The sequence below is a fragment of the Schistocerca nitens genome, chromosome 5, assembly GCF_023898315.1.
Source record: "Schistocerca nitens isolate TAMUIC-IGC-003100 chromosome 5, iqSchNite1.1, whole genome shotgun sequence".
NCBI classification, from domain to species: Eukaryota; Metazoa; Arthropoda; class Insecta; order Orthoptera; family Acrididae; genus Schistocerca; species Schistocerca nitens.
Genome location: NC_064618.1, coordinates 640,566,892 through 640,586,380, shown reverse-complemented (window position 1 = coordinate 640,586,380; position 19,489 = coordinate 640,566,892). Strand labels below are relative to the sequence as shown.

Below are 19,489 nucleotides of genomic sequence, written 5' to 3'. Positions count from 1 at the left end.
AACAAGGGAAGTAGTGAATATCTTAAATTATTTAATTATACAAATGTGCAATCTTTCTACTTGAAAATTCAAGGAATGAAAGTAACTGCACGTTACTTAGTTGAAGAGGAAAATTGTGACTGTAGATTAATGTAGAGCAGTGGATAGCAAGAGGACAGGACTGGGGGTGGTTGTTGGAGAAGAACTTTTGGTGACTGAGGCCTGGAGAGTTGTGTTATCGAAGGGACAGTTCGCATAAATGTAATTAAGAAAGGCTAGCGTTTTTTTTTTTTTTTTTTTTTTTAAAGAGGGATTGGCAGATCCAAAGAGCACGGGTTGTGAAGCAGCCATTGGTTGTTTGTCTTGGCAATGCTATAGGCCATGCAAAAGATTGAGCTCTGTTTGCAAACAACTTGGCTGCTTTCACAGGTGGCCTGCCGAGCACAAAATGCTCGTTTTCTGTGTCTGCTTCACAACCTGTGCCATTTGGATCCTTCAACCCAACACCAGCTTCTCTGAATTCAATAGATAGAATCTTCCTTAAAACATGTCCTTCTGTGCCCCTTATAATGAATCCTAAACTGCTGTGCTACACTCAGTTTCCACTGCATGCACCGTTGGAGGCTCGGCGGTGCCATATTTCTGTCTCATTACCTTCTGGCTGTCAGCTCCCCATTCTCTTACCCCTTCCTCCTCTTCCTATTAATTTCTTGCTCCTCTCAGCCACTCCACTTGACGCAATCCACACCTCAGTCAGCCTGAAATGCTGGACCAATGTAGCCAGGCATATGTTTGTGTTGTACTAGTTAGCTCTGTTAGTCATTGTCCAAAGCTCAGTAGCATTTTCAGTCTAGTTAAAGTGACTGTTGACATCTCAATGATGCTACTATATGGTACAGAGTTACCTTAACTCATTGCATTATTTGTATACAGCAAAAATATTGTGGTTCTTGGGTTTGGGTATTGATGAAAAGTTAAACTGAAAAAGGTGTATTATTACCCCGCCTTTGTTTTTTTTGCCATGAGAGTAATTGCAAACTGTGGGGTTGTAGACATCAATAAGGTAACACAATTTCAATCACAGATTTCCTATGGGATAACTAACTTAACCAAAAAGTGCTGACTGTACAAAAGAAAGCTTGTAGAATTGTATATACAGTTTTTACCCTTAACACGTTGTAGACATCTGTTTATGGGGAATGCTAACCACAGCTTCCACAGTACCTTTATTCACTAATGAAATTAGTTTTCAATGATCAGTTGCATTATGAGAATAATAGAGATATCAGAGTTGCCACAAATTCTGGAAATCGGGGAATATCAGGGAATTTTAAAAATGTCAGGGAAAGCAGGAAAATATCAGGAAAATTGGAAAAAAACACAGGAAAATCTCATTTTTGTCTGAGTAGATGAAATGGTTTGTTTACTGAGATGTCATATGTTGTCGCTGGCTGGATGCAGCTGAGTATGTACACTGCTTCCCTAATCCCTCATTCCTACTGCTTCTCCACTTCCTACCATTCCCCTCAACTTGCAGTCAGTGCTGCCACCACTTATTGCCTCTTGCCTAGCAGCTGCCGACGAGAGGCAGTGAGGCATGAGGAGTGGTATGTTTGGATCTGATTCTCAAGGACTGTAGACGCAATGGCCGGAGATGGCGATCGTGTGTGCATGAGTTGTGTCTGAGTGATTATGTGAAATTGTGTGTTCTCTCGTTTTCTGATAAAGGCTGCGACTGAAAATTTAGTTGTGAGAGTGTTGAAAATATAGTTGTGAGAGTGTGATTGTCTTTTCTACATGCCTGTCTGTGGCTGAAAGATCATTTTCATGGTGAGTTGCTACCTGCCCTCATTAATATTTATTCTCAGAGGATTCTCACAAGTTATCTGTTGCATGGCTTGATCACTGCAGTCTCATTTCATCAACATACTGTCTGTGACTCGTGATTAGCTAGTTACATGAGTGGACTTCCACGACAGGCCAAAACTGCAGATAATTTCTCTAATGGATCAGGCCGCTGATCTGAAGCCCACCGTTTCCCACCAGTGTGTAGACGCTGCCCGTTGTATTTAGTCTCACCAGTCTGCCTGTAGGCTGGGTCTGTTCGTGTGTGATGTAATGCGGCAGATTTTTGTCCTGGGCACAGGATTGCAGTGCTTCGTGGCAGGCCAGAGGCCACGGGCAATAGATTTCAGGAATTGCGACTGTCTCACTGCAATTACATTATACAATGTAGCGTTTTATAGGCAGTTTATTTATTCTAGTACATTCTGGCAACAAAACACTCAGTCCACAAGCAGAGAAAACCTCCAACCAGGCTGGGAATCAAACTCGGACCCACTGCATGGTGGGCAAACACATTACCGCTGAGCTAAGCAGGCAGACATACAATACCACTAAAATAATAGACATAACACAGTGTGTAATAACTGACAATAACAAACATAGTAGAACCAACATTTTATTGGCAGTCACCTGTAGTGTTGATTTATACAAACTCTTCCCCACCTTATACACTTCTTTCAAGAGACCTACTTTTCTCTGAGGTTATTTCTGAAATCAGTGAAGGTATTTTAAATCTGTCTTGTGACTCCAAGGAAATGCGTATTTTTGTCACCAAATGTGTTTTGTTTTATTGAAATAAAAGAACAACAGTGGTCTTAATGAAACACATATACCATTTGGTGTGCTTTTTCCAACTAAATACAGTTCATTACAAAATATGTCGATGTTAGTATGTGATACAGTGCATCTTGGAACACCAAACACTTTGACTCCCATGGTTATGGAAGCACCCACCATACGAGCAGCAGTAATTTGCTGACATTCAAATTCACTCATAATGCACTCATAACACAGAACACTGTTCTGCACTCCCCCACCCAAAAAAAAAAAAAAAAGTATTAAGGACATTGCACAGGTGCCATTTGTGGTCACACACAACAACCCAACCTGCAGACTGGTGTAGCATGCTTGCATTCCTCGCGGTATTTTCATATTTTGATCCACCCCCTTTTACTTCTCCTGTTACTCATAAATAAATCTTCATATATTTCACATATAAAAGAATTTTAGATTTTTGAATGGTAATAAGGAAGATTCTGTTTGTTTCATAAACATGGACTGACTGTATGTGCAATTATCAAAATGGCTGTACTCATGGTCAAAACTGTTGTTGTCAAGAGTGCAAGAGTACAGTGCTTGATGCAAGATCACATAAGCCTTATCTCAGGCATACAATGATGTCTGCTATCAAGGCTTGCCAACGTAAGTTACAGAAAAAGAATGAGTTTCTTCATATAATGGCATAACATAGGGCATTTTGATTACAGTTCTTGTAAGTTATTTGGCAGGGTTTTAGTTTAAAGGACTGTAGAGTAAAAACCAAATACACAAAATGTGTCGAGTGACAAGAATATGATTTCAGGATGTAATAGTAAGATGCTAAGTAAAATCCTCATACTATTGCCATCAAATAATGGGAGGAGTTAAAGTAACCACTCACCACATAGTTGAGCTGCTGGGTGGTTGACAGGCACATAAACAAGATTGAAAATTTTGTTGAGCTTTTGAACTATGATGTTATTTAGAGGTAACTGGAGTGTGACCCCCCCCTCCCCCCCCAGTGGCACAGGCGCCCCCCCCCCCCCCACACACACACACAGAGAGAGAGAGAGAGAGAGAGAGAGAGAGAGAGAGAGAGAGAGAGAATTTTGTGGTTTTATTTATTTGATCAATAACTGGAACTTCCTCGCTTCATTTGCATAAACTGTGTTTAACATGAATTCAAACTGAAATACAAATATATCATTGTACCTATCAGAGGTACCTGCCCAAATACTGTGGAATGATGTTTCAAAGACTTATCACCTTATTTCATGCAATTACCTGTATAATGGGTAATGAATATTTTTCTCGTGGCTGATGTGCAAACTACTGTAAATTGAGTAAGAAACCACCTCAACTGTATTTATACATGTTTGTGATGTGTCTATCAGTTTTGTTTGAAAAGGAAATGTCAGGATACAATGCCAACAACATTCATAAGAAATCCCCCCCAAAGGTGTGCCCGTGTCACAGCTTAAGAACTGGTTCCCTACGTAAAATTAAAGGCAAATTCTGGACGCTGACAGTCATAGAAGCCCTATGTCAACCACCTGGCATAAGTGTACGATCAACAATGAACTGTTTGAATGATTATAATTTTTGAGAATCTGCTTTTAACTTTGCGTAAGATAACTAGACACCTAAGTCGTGGTATGGGTACACCTCTATGGGGATTTCTAATGAAGACTGCTGGCAGTGTAACCTGATGATGATCTTTGGAATGAATCTGATTGTGGCATAATAAATGTATATCAGTACAGTGTATTGATATAGCCTAAACAAAAATTAGATGTGAAACTCGAGGTAATCGAGATCATTTGCGAACCACTGTGATTCTGAACATACTGATCATTATATATCATATATGCTTCTTGTCCAACAGGGATTAAAACCTCTTTGTTTCTTCAGATGATAAATCTAGAAAGATTCAAAGGATGTCTCACATACATTATTTATGATAGTTGATCTCTTTCAGGTGGAAAATTGAGTGAAGGGCTGAATTTTAATGATGATTTGGGACGCTGCGTCATTGTTGTTGGTCTGCCCTACCCAAACATCAAATCGCCTGAAATGCAAGAGAAAATGATCTACCTTGACACTAATGAGGTATGCATGTATATTTTTCTGCAGATTATTTACAATATTTCATTTAATACTGTTGTTTTACATCACAATAAACATTTTAATTTGTATGTAGAGCTGTATCGTCTCACTATGTTGCCTGAAAGTGTAGAAACTACTGTTATTTTTATGTATAAAGAAAGAAAAAAATAGCTTGGGTAATTGATACATTGACATACATTGCCATTTACTTAGCTTTTGATTAATCTTGCCAAAAGCACGGAAAAAAATGAAAATGAAGATAAAATTTATAAATAGTTGTTGCAGATTTTTTTAATATCTGACACAAAAATATAGAACGCCTCTACAATCTATGGTACAATTTAGAAGGTCATCATTTTTACAATGATTCTTATAAAATATTTCACTACTGGAATAAACAGGCATCATGAAACTTCTTCACACACTAAAACAGAATGCTAGATGACTGGAATTTTATTTTTCCTGTATAGTCCTCTTACCATTGAGCTATTCCAGTCTGCGTTATGACCTGCACTCCCAGCTTCACTTCAGTAATACTTCTTTTCTACTCTGCAAACTTCAGAGAAGTTCTCCTGCATACTTTGTGGGATTAACACTCCTGGAAGAAAGGGCATTGTAGAGAGAGATTAAATGTAGTACAAGGGAATTTCATTTCCCGCACAGTTGGAATGGTTGTGGCCATGACTGTGAATGACACTCCGGTGTACACTCACTGTAAACAATCTACTCGATCAGTTTTCACAACTGATTTAACAACAGTAATTAACAAGTTTTAAAATAATAGTAATATCACATCTCAATAGTGCCAATGTTTGTAAGAACTTAAAGGGAGAATCTTTTATTTCAGAAAATATTTGTTGCAAATTGTGATTGCCACTAACACACTGAACTCCTTCCGAATCAGGGCAAGGGTGCTGGTCGGGAGTACTACGAGAGCCTGTGCATGAAGGCTGTCAACCAGAGTGTGGGGCGGTCAGTACGGCACCGTGGTGACTATGCAGCTGTGCTATTGCTGGACCGACGCTATGGCAGTGGCCATGTGCAGGGTGGGCTGCCGGCCTGGGTGAGGGTGGTGCTGCAGACTAGTGACCGATTTGGCCATGTGCTCTCACAGCTATGTAAGGTGAGTTTTAGTGGATCCTTCAAGAAGAGCCTTATTTCTGAGGCCTAAATAGTTGAAGTGAGACAAAAAGCTTGTGGTTTACAAGTAGTAGGGAGGTGTGATAAGTGGACCACTGTGCACTTGTTATTCATGCTGAGATGTCTTATTTGAAATATGGAAGAGGCACTGCTGCCACTAGTGAATATACTGGGTGAAACCAGCTGTAATTTGTAGCTTGTGTCACACGAATGATGCCTGCCGCCTGGTTTCTAGCACATCCTCAGTTCCTTTAGAGAGATGAATTGATCGTTGAAGATAGCTAACCACACATACGAGGTGGAAGCACTTCTTCTGTTTGCTGTGTTGTACCCAGAATCAACTGCAGTCCTCTGGTATGGAGCTGAGAGGTGATTCTGCTACAATCCCATGTGCATATTTATTTACCTTTGGTCTTGCGTGGAGAATTATAGGATGCCCCATCAATAGGTGAGGTGTGCACTACACAAAAGCAGCAGCTGCTTGCTACATGGGTAGCGGAGAGCAAGCGACGTCCACAAGAACTTTCTTTTTACCCCTCAGTGTTTAATTACCTGCAGTAATCAGAGAAAAATATGCACTTCGCTCTTGGAGGAGACCTTATGTCTTTGAATGACCAGAAAGAACAAAATACTAATGTCTTCTGATGCCCTGCAGATTCCAAACCAACCACTTCATTCCTCGTACACCTGCCCAACTACATCCTAACCTATAACTACTTCACCTTCAGAGGGAAGGTACACAGGCAAATTCATAGCACAGGCATGGGCCACCTAGAGGAAACATTCCTATTTTCCCAAAACCCAAAACCCCTCGTCTGGTTCAGGTTTATTGATGACATCTTTATAATCTGGACCTTATCCTCATTCCTCCACAATCCCAAAATTCTCTCCCATCCACTTCACCTGGTCCTCCTCCACCCATTGTGCCAGTTTCCTAGATGTTGATCTCCTCTGATTGCTCCATCCACACCTCAGTTCATATTGAACCTACCAATCACCAACATTATGTGCACTTTTACAGCTGCCACTCCTTCCACACAAAAAAATCCCTACCATACAGTCTGTCCACCTTTGGTAGATGCATCTTCAGTGATGAGAACTCCCTCGCCCACTATGCTGAAGGCCTCACAAAACCTCCGCAGGCAGCAGTACCCCTCAGACCTAATACACAAACAGATCTCCTGGGCCATATCCCCACACACCTGATCCTCACATCCATCCCAAGAACTAACCACAAAGAAGCACCCCCTTGTAGCCCAATACCACCTGGGACAGGAATGACTGAACCATGTCCTTCGTCAGGGCTTTGATTATCTATTATCATGCCCTGAAATGAGGGACATTCTACCCAAGATACATCCATCCCCTCCCAAAGTGGTGTTCCACGACCACTCAACATCCACAACATCCTAGTCCATCCCCATGCCTTTCCCACCTCCAGTCCCCTGCCACAAGGATCATACCCTTGTGGAAGACCCAAATGCAAGACCTGCCCTATCCACCCACCCAGCACCCCCTACTCCAGTCCTGTCACAGGCTGATCCTACCCCGTCAAAGGCCTGGCCACCTGTGAAAGCAGCCATGTTATGCTTGAGAAAAGAATTTCATTCTGAAAGCTAGCAAAGCGAAGCTCTGTACCTTTTGTATGTGTACCTGTTGACGACGCAGTGCTTCTGCCTTTCAGAGTGTCGTCTCCTTTATTCTCAACCAGAACTTTCTCTACATTAAAATAGTAATGCAGTATTAGTAAACTGCAGGAGTATCTGTGCTAAGGTTCCAAAATTACCATATTTACCTGAGAGTAAGACGACTCTGGATATAAGAAAACCCCCCTTTTTTAGAGGCTCCTTGAGAAAAATTTATTTTTTAAGATGTTCTGACTAGTCAACATTAAAATATTTTTATTGTTGTAACGTATCTGCCTAAAAAGTTAACACTGCGTCTATTTTAAACTTGCGCCATTTATTCATCGTCCACATTTTGATAATACGAGGTGAAATACAATAAACAAAAAGAAATGATTTACATTATCTTCACTGCCTTTTTCTTTCTACTGGCATCTGTCGCATAACTATTTTTAATAATAATAATAATAATAATAATAATAATAATTATAATAATATAACAGATAAAACAACACCACATAACAAACCTGACATCATACTCACCAATAAAAAGAAGAAATTAACACAACTAATCGAAATATCCATACCCAATACAACAAATATACAAAAGAAAACAGGAGAAAAAATTGAAAAATACATCCAACTGGCTGAGGAAGTCAAGGACATGTGGCATCAGGATAAAGTTGACATTATACCAATAATACTATCAACGACAGGAGTCATACCACACAATATCCACCAGTACATCAATGCAATACAGCTACATCCAAACTTCTATATATACAACTACAGAAATCTGTAATTATTGATACATGTTCAATTACCCGAAAGTTCCTAAATGCAATATAACATATACCGTACAGTTAAAAGGAAGTGACGCTTGATCAAGGTCCGCGTCACTTTCCATTTTTAACCAGACTTAACGTCTGAGAAAGTAAAGAAATAATAATAATAATCGACATCATCCTAACAGGACAGTTGTGGAACTTATGTCTTCGTTGTTACAAATATTTGGCTATTTCTTCCGAATATGTTGCTATTTCTGAGGTTATGATTACAGTGTGACTTGAGAAGAGAGCTGCTTGTTTTCTGAACACACAGCAGATTTTGCTTCTATACTGATGTGAGAATGTTGCAGTGTCCCTTGCTTCCTAGCATATCATTTGCCTGCCATTATCTCATTGGCTGTGTAGAACCTGCAGCTAACACATCCCCTATAGTTCCCGTCATACCTCACGGTGAGCATCGACAACATTGCTGCAGGAAATACATAAGTGTGACACTGCAAGCAATCTAGACTTTCAGAAATGTATGCTGTTGTTGGCTATCTGTTGAATTTTAAAGTTAGTTCGATTTAGAGTACAGATGGATACAGGCAAACTGAAGTTTAAACACGGTACATGCTCATAAAAAGGTAGAGTATGCAGTATACACAGTACTCAGTATAATTTCCCATGATTGGCAGCATGACGAAATTTGCTGCCTGCTCACCACTCCTCTCCCCCCACTCGTAGTTCTCAGCCAAGCTGGTGTCACTGTTGCCACTCCAACCCTTCTGTAGTTCTGTGCTTGTGCAATAGGGAAACACGGTTGACAATATTTTCTAGGATACAGGTCACATGCAGCCATTGCAACTAGTACATAAATAAAAGATTGCAACCACAATTCAGTCCAGTTCTTGAACTTTTGCTTATTCTGAGAGCTAGTCGACAACATTGATATTGGTACTACCTCCACAATCTGTCTTTCTGCTGTAAATTGTTCTTGCGATAACAATTGCAGTCAGTTTAATGTGATTTATTTTGTTTGTTAGACATTCAGTTCTGGATTAATTTTCTTTTTTGTTTGATCTGAATGTCATCATCTTGTTCTGATTAAAAGCTGATGTTTTCCTCTGGTATTCTAATAAGTGAACAATGACAGAATTTCTCATTTGCAACCCACCTGGTCAATCATTAGAATATTGACTTGGGTTCATAATCAAGTAATGGTTCTTGAAGAACAAGATTTTTGCCTTTGGAGGTTACCTTTACTTAAAGACCAGCATAAATGTATGTTTATGGTATCCATACATGCATGAGAACTTTTATTGCAAACCTGATCAAATACAACAAAAGTTTGCAAGTTGGCAAAATTGATGCTGTTTCCTCCTGTGTTTCACAAAACTGTCAATTTTTTAAGCAGAGCATTAGGTTGTCATAGTGGCTAGTTCATAGTTTCTCGTGTATCCCTGCACTATGGCTGCGCATCAGATTTCATGTGATAGTTCGATTAAGGTCGATACTGTATTGAGTGCTTCAGCGTATTGGAAAATTTTGAGCCTATTCGGAAGAAAAACATTGTTTCTTAAGCTCTGCCGTTTGGAATTCTTCAAAATAAATTTGCACGAAACCTCAGTAGCCAAAGCTTCATTTGTAAGTGTAAGATCGGCCCTATATTAATGTATTAAACAATCTAAAAATGTTGACTTCAGCAGCAATAGTTTAATTTGTGAATATAAGACGATCACATATTTTTCAAATTACGAACCTGGAGAAACAAATCTCTTGTAATCGGGTAAATACAATAGTCTTGCTTATTGAAGGTAATAGTAGCTTCATATTATCAGGAAAAGAAAGCTGGACAAAGCTGGAAAAGAAAAGCAGCAAAATCTAAATTCCAATTGTATAGCAAAGATATGCGGCATATTTATTGTTGCAGAGGATTCGATAATATCTAGTGAGGTGATTATGGATTCCAAATGTAAAATAATTTGGGTGAAGTTAAGCATCCAATGTATTTGAAATGTGATGCCCAGATGGATTTATATTCCACCAGAGCACTTCAGAGCAAACTTGCAGAATATTGCTTGTAAGTTTCCTGATCATGCTATTGTAATAAGAGGAGATTTCAGTTTGACAGCTATTGCCTAGGTGAGTCATGTGATTAAAGTTGTTGCCAAAGATGGCTCTGATTGTTTCATTTTTATAGTACTTCAGCAGATAGGAAGAAAAACAACTTGTGAGTGAGTGGTCCTCATACGGATTGAAAAGTTTATGGGCTTAAGAGTTAGCATTAACAGTTTGGTGAAAGAATTTTGTTACAATGTGGACATCAGACGTTGTGCACAAAACACCAATCTTGAGATTGTGCAATTGCTCTTCGAAATACTGATGGGAATTTTCTGATGCATAATGGTGCATGTTCTGTGACTTCACATATCTTACAGGCTGAACCAGGCTTCATCTGAAGAAATGAAAAACTGAGGATCCATAAGTCAGGAACCACAGACAGAACTTAACATTTGAAAGTTTATCTGGACGCTAACTTGCGCGCAAGTGAATTTATAAAGATACAGATGCAGGTCCTCTCTCATAATGTTTCGACACACAAATTTTGTCAGATTGTTCCAAGCTTTTATTCACTCAAGCAGCATTTTCTGACATTCTAACTCCTTTTGGATAGCTAATGTTTTTATTCGCTACAGACTCCATTTTGTGCCACATTACCACTAAGTTTTGGATTGTAGACTTTACTGGAGGTTTTGCCAAAACAGTTCCAGTTTTAATATCTTGCACTGTCAGTTCTGCACATGTTTTCCATGAATTGTGCCTTGCGTAACATTTGACAATGTACACACACTGTTTTGTTGTGAGCACTATTTCATATTGCATTTAACCGGTCACAAAGCACGTCTGCCTCTCTCACTCACTCAAACGTAATGACACAGTGAAGTACTCTGCACAGAGCGTGTGCGAGATATGCATGTGTGACATGAGGCAGCAACTGATAGTGTATTGAAATCACAATTTCCAGCATGTTCTGTGATGGTATTTCTCTTTTTCATTAACAATGCACTAGTGTGCATTTCGTGCAACTGTTTCAGTGTCCTGATCGGCCTCATCTTAATGCAGCTGTTAGGCATGTTAACATGGGGCTGGAGAAGGCACTGATGGCAGAGGGCATGGGTCACATTGTGGTGGTGCCAGTTGAGTCTGTCAGTAGATTGGGTTTCACTACGGATACTTCAATAGGTATGGGAAGGGGAGGCTGGCAAAGCTTGTAGGTGACAGTGTAGTGGGTGGTGGTGGATCGTTTGTGGGAAAAATTCCTGTAGTAGTTGGTGTTAGAGCTGCACCTTTTTTAGATTGGTATACCTGCTTAAAGGAAGTCCCTCTAACTAAGGAATCACCTGCAGAGGATGTCATGTTTCCAAGCAGAGAAGGAATTAGCATATTTCATCAAAATATAACAGGTATTAGAGATAAAGTTAGTGAACTGAACTGCTTATAGATTTTGACTCTGAATTTATTGGTCTATTGGAGCACCAGTTAAATAATTTGACAATTCAGAGGCTTCCTTTACCAGGATACAGATTAGCAGGCTGTTTTTCAGAGTTCCTCGTAGAGTGGGGGAGTGTACATATACGTAAAAAATAATATTCCATTTGAGTCCATAGATGTATCACGACACTGCACTGAACAGATATTTGAATATTGTGCAGGGGCAGTTTAATTTAGTGAAACTAAATGTTTAATTTTTGTTGTTTATAGGTCCCCTAACTCTGACTTCAGAGCATTTCTGCTCAAGCTTGAGAGGGTTCTTGATTCACTTCATAGGAAGTACCAGAAATTAGTTATATGTGTTGACTTCAATATTAATTTTGTATACGATTGTGCAAGAAAAAGGATGTTGGTAGCTCTCCTAAATTCATATGATCTCCAACTAGGGTTCAGGGGAACAGTAGCACATCCATAGACAATATTTTTATTCATTCTTCATTACTTGATGGGCATTCTGTTAGTAAAAGTGTGAATGGCCTTTCAGACCATGATGTACCAATTTTAACACTAAAAGGCTTTTGTACTCAAACAAATGTCTCATATAATTACAATTTAGGTAGGAAAGTTAATTCAACGGCAATAGAGAGTTTTTTAAACCTTGTCAATGAACAAGAGAGGCAGGATGTTTATATTGCTATTAACATAGATGACAAGTATAATGCTTTCCCTAACACACTTCTAATGCTCTTTGAGACTTACTTTCCATTAGAATGTTCTAAATGGGGTACTAGCAGTAAAAGGCAGCCTGGGTGGCTGACTAGTGGGATTAGGATATCATGTAGAACAAAGTGGGAATTATGTCAAAATGTTAGAAGTCATTACAATCGCGCTACAGTAGCCCATTACAAACAGTATTGTAAGGTACTTAAAAATATTATTAGGAAGGCAAAGAGTATGTGGTATGCAAATAGATTAGCTGCTTCACAGGATAAAATTAAAACCATATTCAGATGTGAAGGAAGTGTGTGGTCAGCAGCACAAGGTTGACAATATAAAGTCAGTTTGCAGTAAAAATATTTCTGTTACTGATAAGTCAGATATGTGTACAGTATTTAACAATTATTTTTCTGAGCATTTCTGGTGAATTAAATAAAAATTTAGTGTCTACAGGGAATCGTATAACTCTCTTGGCAAATGCCTTTCCGAGATCGATGTCTGAAATACTCCTCTGATACTGACAAGCATGAGATTGAGTCAATAATTAAATCAGTGAAGGATATGATGGAGTGTCTAGCAGAATATTAAAGTACTGTGCTGCACATGTTAGCCTTGTATTTAGCCATATTTGTGATTTTTCCTTTAGGAATGGTCAGTTTCCTGAACAATTAAATTACTCGGTAGTAAAGCCACTTTATAAAAAGGGTGATAGGGATAACGTGAACATTTTTAGACCTTTTTCTATGCCATCAGTGTTTGCAAAAGTTATTGAAAAGACTGTGTATGTAAGGATAATTGATCATTTTATATCACATAATTTGCTATCAAATGTACAGTTTGGCTTTATAAGTTATTTAACAACTGAAAATGCTATATTCCCTTTTCTCTGTGAGGTATTGAATGGGTTAAACAAAGGTTTTGAATGCTAGGCATATTTTTTGATTTAACTAAGACGTTTGATTGTGTTGATCATGAAATATTGCTCCAGAAATTGGACCATTACGGAATATGGGGAGTATCTCACAATTGGTTCACCTCTTACTTTAACACCAGACAGTAAAAAGGGGGGTGGTCAAATGGGGGGTGCCCCAGGGATCATTGTTGGGCCACTCCTGTTCCTTATTTATGTAAATAACATGCCCTCTAGTATTACGGGTAACTCTAATATTTCTGTTTGTTGATGACACTAGCTTGGTAGTAAAGGATGTTGTCTGCGACATTGTATCGGTTTCAAACAGTGCAGTTCATGACGTAAGTTCATGGCTTGTAGAAATTAAACTAGTGCTAAAGCACCAAAAGACTCAGTTTGTACAGTTTCTAACACACAATTCAACAAAACCTGACATTTTAATTTCACAGAATGGGCGTGTGATTAGTGAAACTGAAAAGTGCAAATTTCTAGATATTCAGATAGATAGTAAACTGTCATAGGAAGCCCACGTTTAGGATCTTGTTCAAAGACTTAAGGCTGCCATTTTTAGTATTTGAACGGTATCTGAAGTAAGTGATTGTTCAACATGACAATTAGTCTACTTTGCTTATTTTCATTCGCTTATGTTGTATGATATTACTTTTTGGTGTAACCCTGCCCATTCTCATAGGATATTTTTTGGCTCAGAAACGGGCAGTTCGGGCAATAAGTGGTGTAAGTTCACGAACCTCTTGTCGACCCCTGTTCATGAGTCTGGGTATTTTGACATTGGCCTCTAAATATATATATTCCTTACTGTCATTTCTTGTTAAGAATAACTCTTGTGCAAAAAGGTGTGCAGTATACTGCTGCATCCATTTTCGATAAGCTACCACTTGAATTCAAAAATCTTAGCAGTAATCTACGCGCTTTCAAATCGAAACTGAAGAGTTTCCTCATGGTTCACTGCTTCTATTCTGTCTAGGAGTTCCTAGAAAAATTTAGCTTATTTTATGTTATATTGTTGATTGCATCTACTTAAACTTATGGCTTGACTTTTTTTGGGTTCATAAACATTTTATTTTTATCTGTACTACTTTTATGTTGCAATTTCATGAAGTGACAAGTTCCATGACCTTGGAGATTTGCTCCTCAATTTGGTCCTATGGAACTTTACGTGTTGTTGTTGTTGTTGTTGTTGTGGTCTTCAGTCCAGAGACTGGTTTGATGCAGCTCTCCATGCTACTCTATCCTGTGCAAGCTTCTTCATCGCCCAGTACCTACTGCAACCTACATCCTTCTGAATCTGTTTAGTGTATTCATCTCTTGGTCTCCCTCTACGATCTTTACCCTCCACGCTGCCCTCCAATACTAAATTTGTGATCCCTTGATGCCTCAGAATATGCCCTACCAGTTGATCCCTTCTTCTAGTCAAGTTGTGCCACTGATTTCTCTTCTCTCCAATTCTATTCAATACCTCCTCATTAGTTGTGTGATCTACCCATCTAATCTTCAGCATTCTTCTGTAGCACCACATTTCGAAAGCTTCTATTCTCTTCTTGTCTAAACTATTTATCGTCCATGTTTCCTTCCATACATGGCTACACTCCGTACAAATACTTTCAGAAACGACTTCCTGACACTTAAATCTACTTGATGTTAACAAATTTCTCTTCTTGAGAAACGCTTTCCTTGCCATTGCCAGTCTACATTTTATATCCTCTCTACTTTGACCATCATCAGTTATTTTGCTCCCCAAAGTCTTACAAATAATTTCTGAGCCAGTTTCATTTTGCTCACCTCATACTTATGATATTTTAATTGCTTCAACCATCCTGTGTAATCTCACTTTATAGATAGGAGAGTTCTTTCACTTCTTCAAAAGACCACCGAGTCTGATGTTAGGTAAGTCATCATTCTCCTTTCCGCCACTCTTCATCACCTTTGTATTATTCTGTTTATCCTTAAGACACATTATGTTCTAAGTACAATGTTCGCTTCTTTCAAGAAATTTTTTGATTGTTCTGTACATTTGATCAGAAGGGTTATGTTATCTACAAACCTTGGAAGTAGTACATGTCCCCCTTGAACATTTATTCAGCTTACAAAATTTTTTTTCTCTTCTTTCATTACTTCTTTGACAGACAAGTGAATAGCAATGGTGATAAGCTGTCTTACACTTTTCTTAAAATGAACTTCTCTCTCTTGATCTTCCACTTCTATTAAGTCTTCTTGGTTTTTGTAGATGTTGTAAATTATACATCAGTCTCTGTACTTAAGCCCCAATTTTCTAAGGGTTGTGAACATTTTATTCCATTTTCATTGCCATGGACTTTCTATGGGTCCACAAATACTAAGAAGATATGCTGATTATTCTTCAGTCTATTTTCCATTGCCCAGCACTATCTCAGGATTGCTTCTCTGCTACCTTTTCACCTGCGGAAACCAATCTCATTGATTCTAGATACCATGCTTGAGATTAGATGAATCATTGCTCTGTCAAACGCAAACTGTGCTTCTGGACCACCTATTTCTTCCACATCAACTTCCTGTGCCTCCTGTATCACAGTTTGAGATAGGTCCTCTCCATCCCCATCAACTTGAAAGTGGAGTAAATGAACTTTAGGACAGTTGTCAGTTTAAAGATCTTTGTTCTAGATGTTCTAAAGCAGACGCCTGATATCTGTATTATGTGATTCTCTTGAACAAATACATTCCTCTTCAGTGAAGAATTGCACTAGAATAAGATGCCATGTCATTAGTGAGTGAAAATAGGCAAAGTATGATAGCATTTTGACATTTTCATCTCCAAAATCTGCCATTATCAGCGGTACAACGGTTACAGAGCTTAGACGTTTAAGATGGGATTACATGTGACTTTCAGTTCAGGTTAGTGTTAATATAGAACAGTCATCCAGTAATTCAACAGACAAGTAGCTGTACAGGAAACATCTTCATTGTAGGCTTGACTTTGATCTCTGTTAGGCCTGGTAAGTATAGGCTGTTATTGCAATGCTCTTCCGAAAAATGACAGAAAATCTGAACATGGACACTCCAAAAGATGGTTAACATAATCTAACCAGGTGATGGTTGAGTCTTGAATGTCATACAGACATGATTTGGTGTTTTTCCATTGCATGCTTTAATGCCACCAACTCAGCTCAAATTAATGTATCCAGGTTTCATCACAAGTTAAAATTCTGTCCAGAAATGTATCACTTTCAATATTGAAACAGTTTTTGAGCTTAGCGCAAATCTGTTATTTATGATAAATGGTAAGCTCACTGGGAACCCACCTTGCAGAAATAGAGTAGTTCAGTTTGTTTTGAACAATGGAATGAATTGTGCCAAAACTTACTCGACACTTTAACCAATTTATTCAATTGTAAGGAAATAGATCGGTCTTCTTGATTAAGTGAATGAATAATAACTTGCAGAGCTGAGGTCAATACTGCCACCACAGTCCTGGAGTGGTGTTTGTCAGTTGCACTTTTGTGGAAACTCTTAAAATTTTCCACCTCCACATAAGAACCGGCATGGTGCATGTAGCCACTGTTGTATTGTTTGAACATCCAAGAGAATGTTTCTAATGGATGTATACTTTCTGAAAGTAAAAACAGGATCACATAATACTATTCTTCATAAGTAATTTCTCCGAGCAGACATGCCATTATAATTAGACGTTAATGTTTAAGTAAATACAGGGTGTACATGAAGTCCAGGAACACTTTCAATTATTTATTGCATAAGAACTAAACATTGTACAAATGTCATACATATTGCATTTTGAAGAGAAACTGAAAATTTTTTTTACAAACATTCGATATGTGAACCATGAGCGACCTGGCAGACATCAGTATTGTAATCGAATTCTTGCCATACCCGTCCCAGCGTGGCATCGTTGACTGTGGCAGTCGCTTCCCGTATTCTCTCCCGGAGCTCTGCTACATCAAGTGGTAGTGGCGGTACATACACCAAATCTTTAATGTGTCCCCACAAAAAAAAAAAAAAAAAAAAAACACGGAGTGAGATCTGGTGATCAGGGAGGCCATTTCAGGAAACAGCTGTCCCCTTCTGTAGCACAGCCGATCCATCAATGCGGCAGCTCCGTGTTCAGGTACTCATGAACTTCATGATGAAAATGGGGTGGAGCCCCATCCTACTGAAAGATGAATGGAGAGTCCGATTGCATTTGAGGCATCAGCCATTGCTGCAACATGTCCAAGTAGGAATATCCAGTGACAGTGCTCTCGACGAAGAAGAATGGCCCGTACAGTTTTCAACGTGACAAGGCGCAAGCAACCCGTCGTAACAAATTTGTTGTGCCAGTGGTAGATGGCCTTCCTTGTTGGTGGCTTCGTACCGTACTTCGTTCTAAACATCCAATGAACAGCTGTAGCGCACTTGTTTTTGTCAAACTCCAACACACAGAAAGCTTGCTCTGCACCTGAACTCGCCATGTTTGCGACTAGTGCTGACTAGCGGCAAATTACCAAACCACTCTGTGGCGGTATACTATGGGGGGGGGGGGGGAACCTTTTAGGGTTTCTCTTCAAAATGGCATATGTAGGATATCTGTACAATGTTTGGTTCTTGTGCAATAAATAATTGAAAGTGTTCCCGGACTTTATGTACACCCTGTGTTAATTGAGCAAACGACTAACACTTTTCACAAAGTTATCAACTAGCACTTCCAGAAGGTTCAGCTCCCTGCATTACATGTTACTTTCAAATATATATGTTTATCTGTTTAATTACTGACTGGCCCTCATAAACACCTAGGAATTTAGAATATTTAATTTATTAAGTTTTCCCTCAGACACAATTTCTCTCAGTGCAACCAGGCCACTAACAGTGAGGTGAAGAAATGTGGAGCAGATGACATGGTCAACTCTTTTAAGTCTGTGTATTACATAAGGACTGAAAGCTGATAATGAAAGAACTAAATGACATTTGAAGTTTCTTGTGCCTTTGACTGTTTAGATAATATTTCAGTTCTGACCATGATAGTTTTGGTCATGACTTAGTCTTACAATAAAAGTATTATAATATTCGATGCCTGATTCATGTAATTTCATTCAGAATGTTCAATGTTTAAACTTTAATTTGCTTTTTCTTATGTTTACAGTTTTTCGTGGCCCAAGCAGCAAAAGCTGAAAGACTGTAACAGTAGTGTCACCATAGTCAGAAGCAGAGCCTATTTATTAAAATACTCAAAGAAAAGACTGAAAACTAGGTGTAGAGTTATCTCAAGTGATCTACTTTTGAAATATAGTTCTTTTGAGGCTTAATTAAATATATTTTCTTTCCTTGTTCTTCTTCTGTTACTGTCCGAATATGTACTGTTTCATAGATATATTGTAACTTGTGTACTGTTTCATAAAGATATTGTAACTTTAAAAGTGTTCTCTTTCATAAATATATTGCAACTTACAAATGAAAATAAAATAAAAATAAATGTGTTTTTTATACATGAATAATCACCAGAGCTTTTTAACATATGGTACCCTTTTGAGCCCTTTGCTGGACACTTAAGTGTAAATTGCAAAGTACTGTATTGACTGCTTCTCTAGTCAAATTACAGTTTGTTCCCTCGTGGGAGGATGGTGGAATGAAGTTATAAAGAAATATGTTGTTATTCTCTTAATGACATGGGCATGACAACAGAGCAATAATCAAAACAGGAAACTAAATGCAACATTGTTTCAACTCTTACAATAGGGAAATCCTTTATTGTCCATTTCAGGCTATTTAGTCATTATGAAGTGGAAATTGTGAAAGTCAGATGTTAATTACAAATGCATTCAGATGAAAACAGACCATGGTTGTACCACTCCAGTGAATTTTTTAAACTTCCTGGAAATTTATGAGCACAAATCAAAGTTCACTTGGCCATGAGGATATGACAGGCAAATGTAAACATACATGACAAATAGTTGTGCATAAGCAGATGTATTGTATTCTTTTGTGATTATTTTAATTGTCTGTATGTAAATAAGGTCTGTGTTCTGCACCTACCATTTGATAATGGCTGTATATTTGAAACTGACCAATAGTGGAGTAATAAACATTATTTACAGTGAAAAATAGATGGCACTTTGCTGTGCAGCTAGTCTATATTCAGTATTATTATTGATGCTAGGGTA

The 19,489-nt window shown here is 38.4% G+C and overlaps 1 protein-coding gene across 5 annotated transcripts in view; it reads left to right on the top strand.

The window, feature by feature from the left end:
• The window catches only part of LOC126260800 (ATP-dependent DNA helicase DDX11), a 302,773-nt gene extending 284,006 nt beyond the window's left edge, over positions 1-18,767 (top strand). For all 5 annotated transcript variants that reach the window (XM_049958156.1, XM_049958158.1, XM_049958159.1 and 2 more), the window contains 3 exons: positions 4,562-4,692; positions 5,594-5,812; positions 18,472-18,767. In XM_049958156.1, the coding sequence (XP_049814113.1) occupies positions 4,562-4,692; positions 5,594-5,812; positions 18,472-18,510 (389 nt within the window). In that variant the 3' untranslated portion in view covers positions 18,511-18,767. The remainder of the gene's footprint in view (positions 1-4,561; positions 4,693-5,593; positions 5,813-18,471) is intronic.
• Positions 18,768-19,489: the final 722 nt, after the last annotated feature.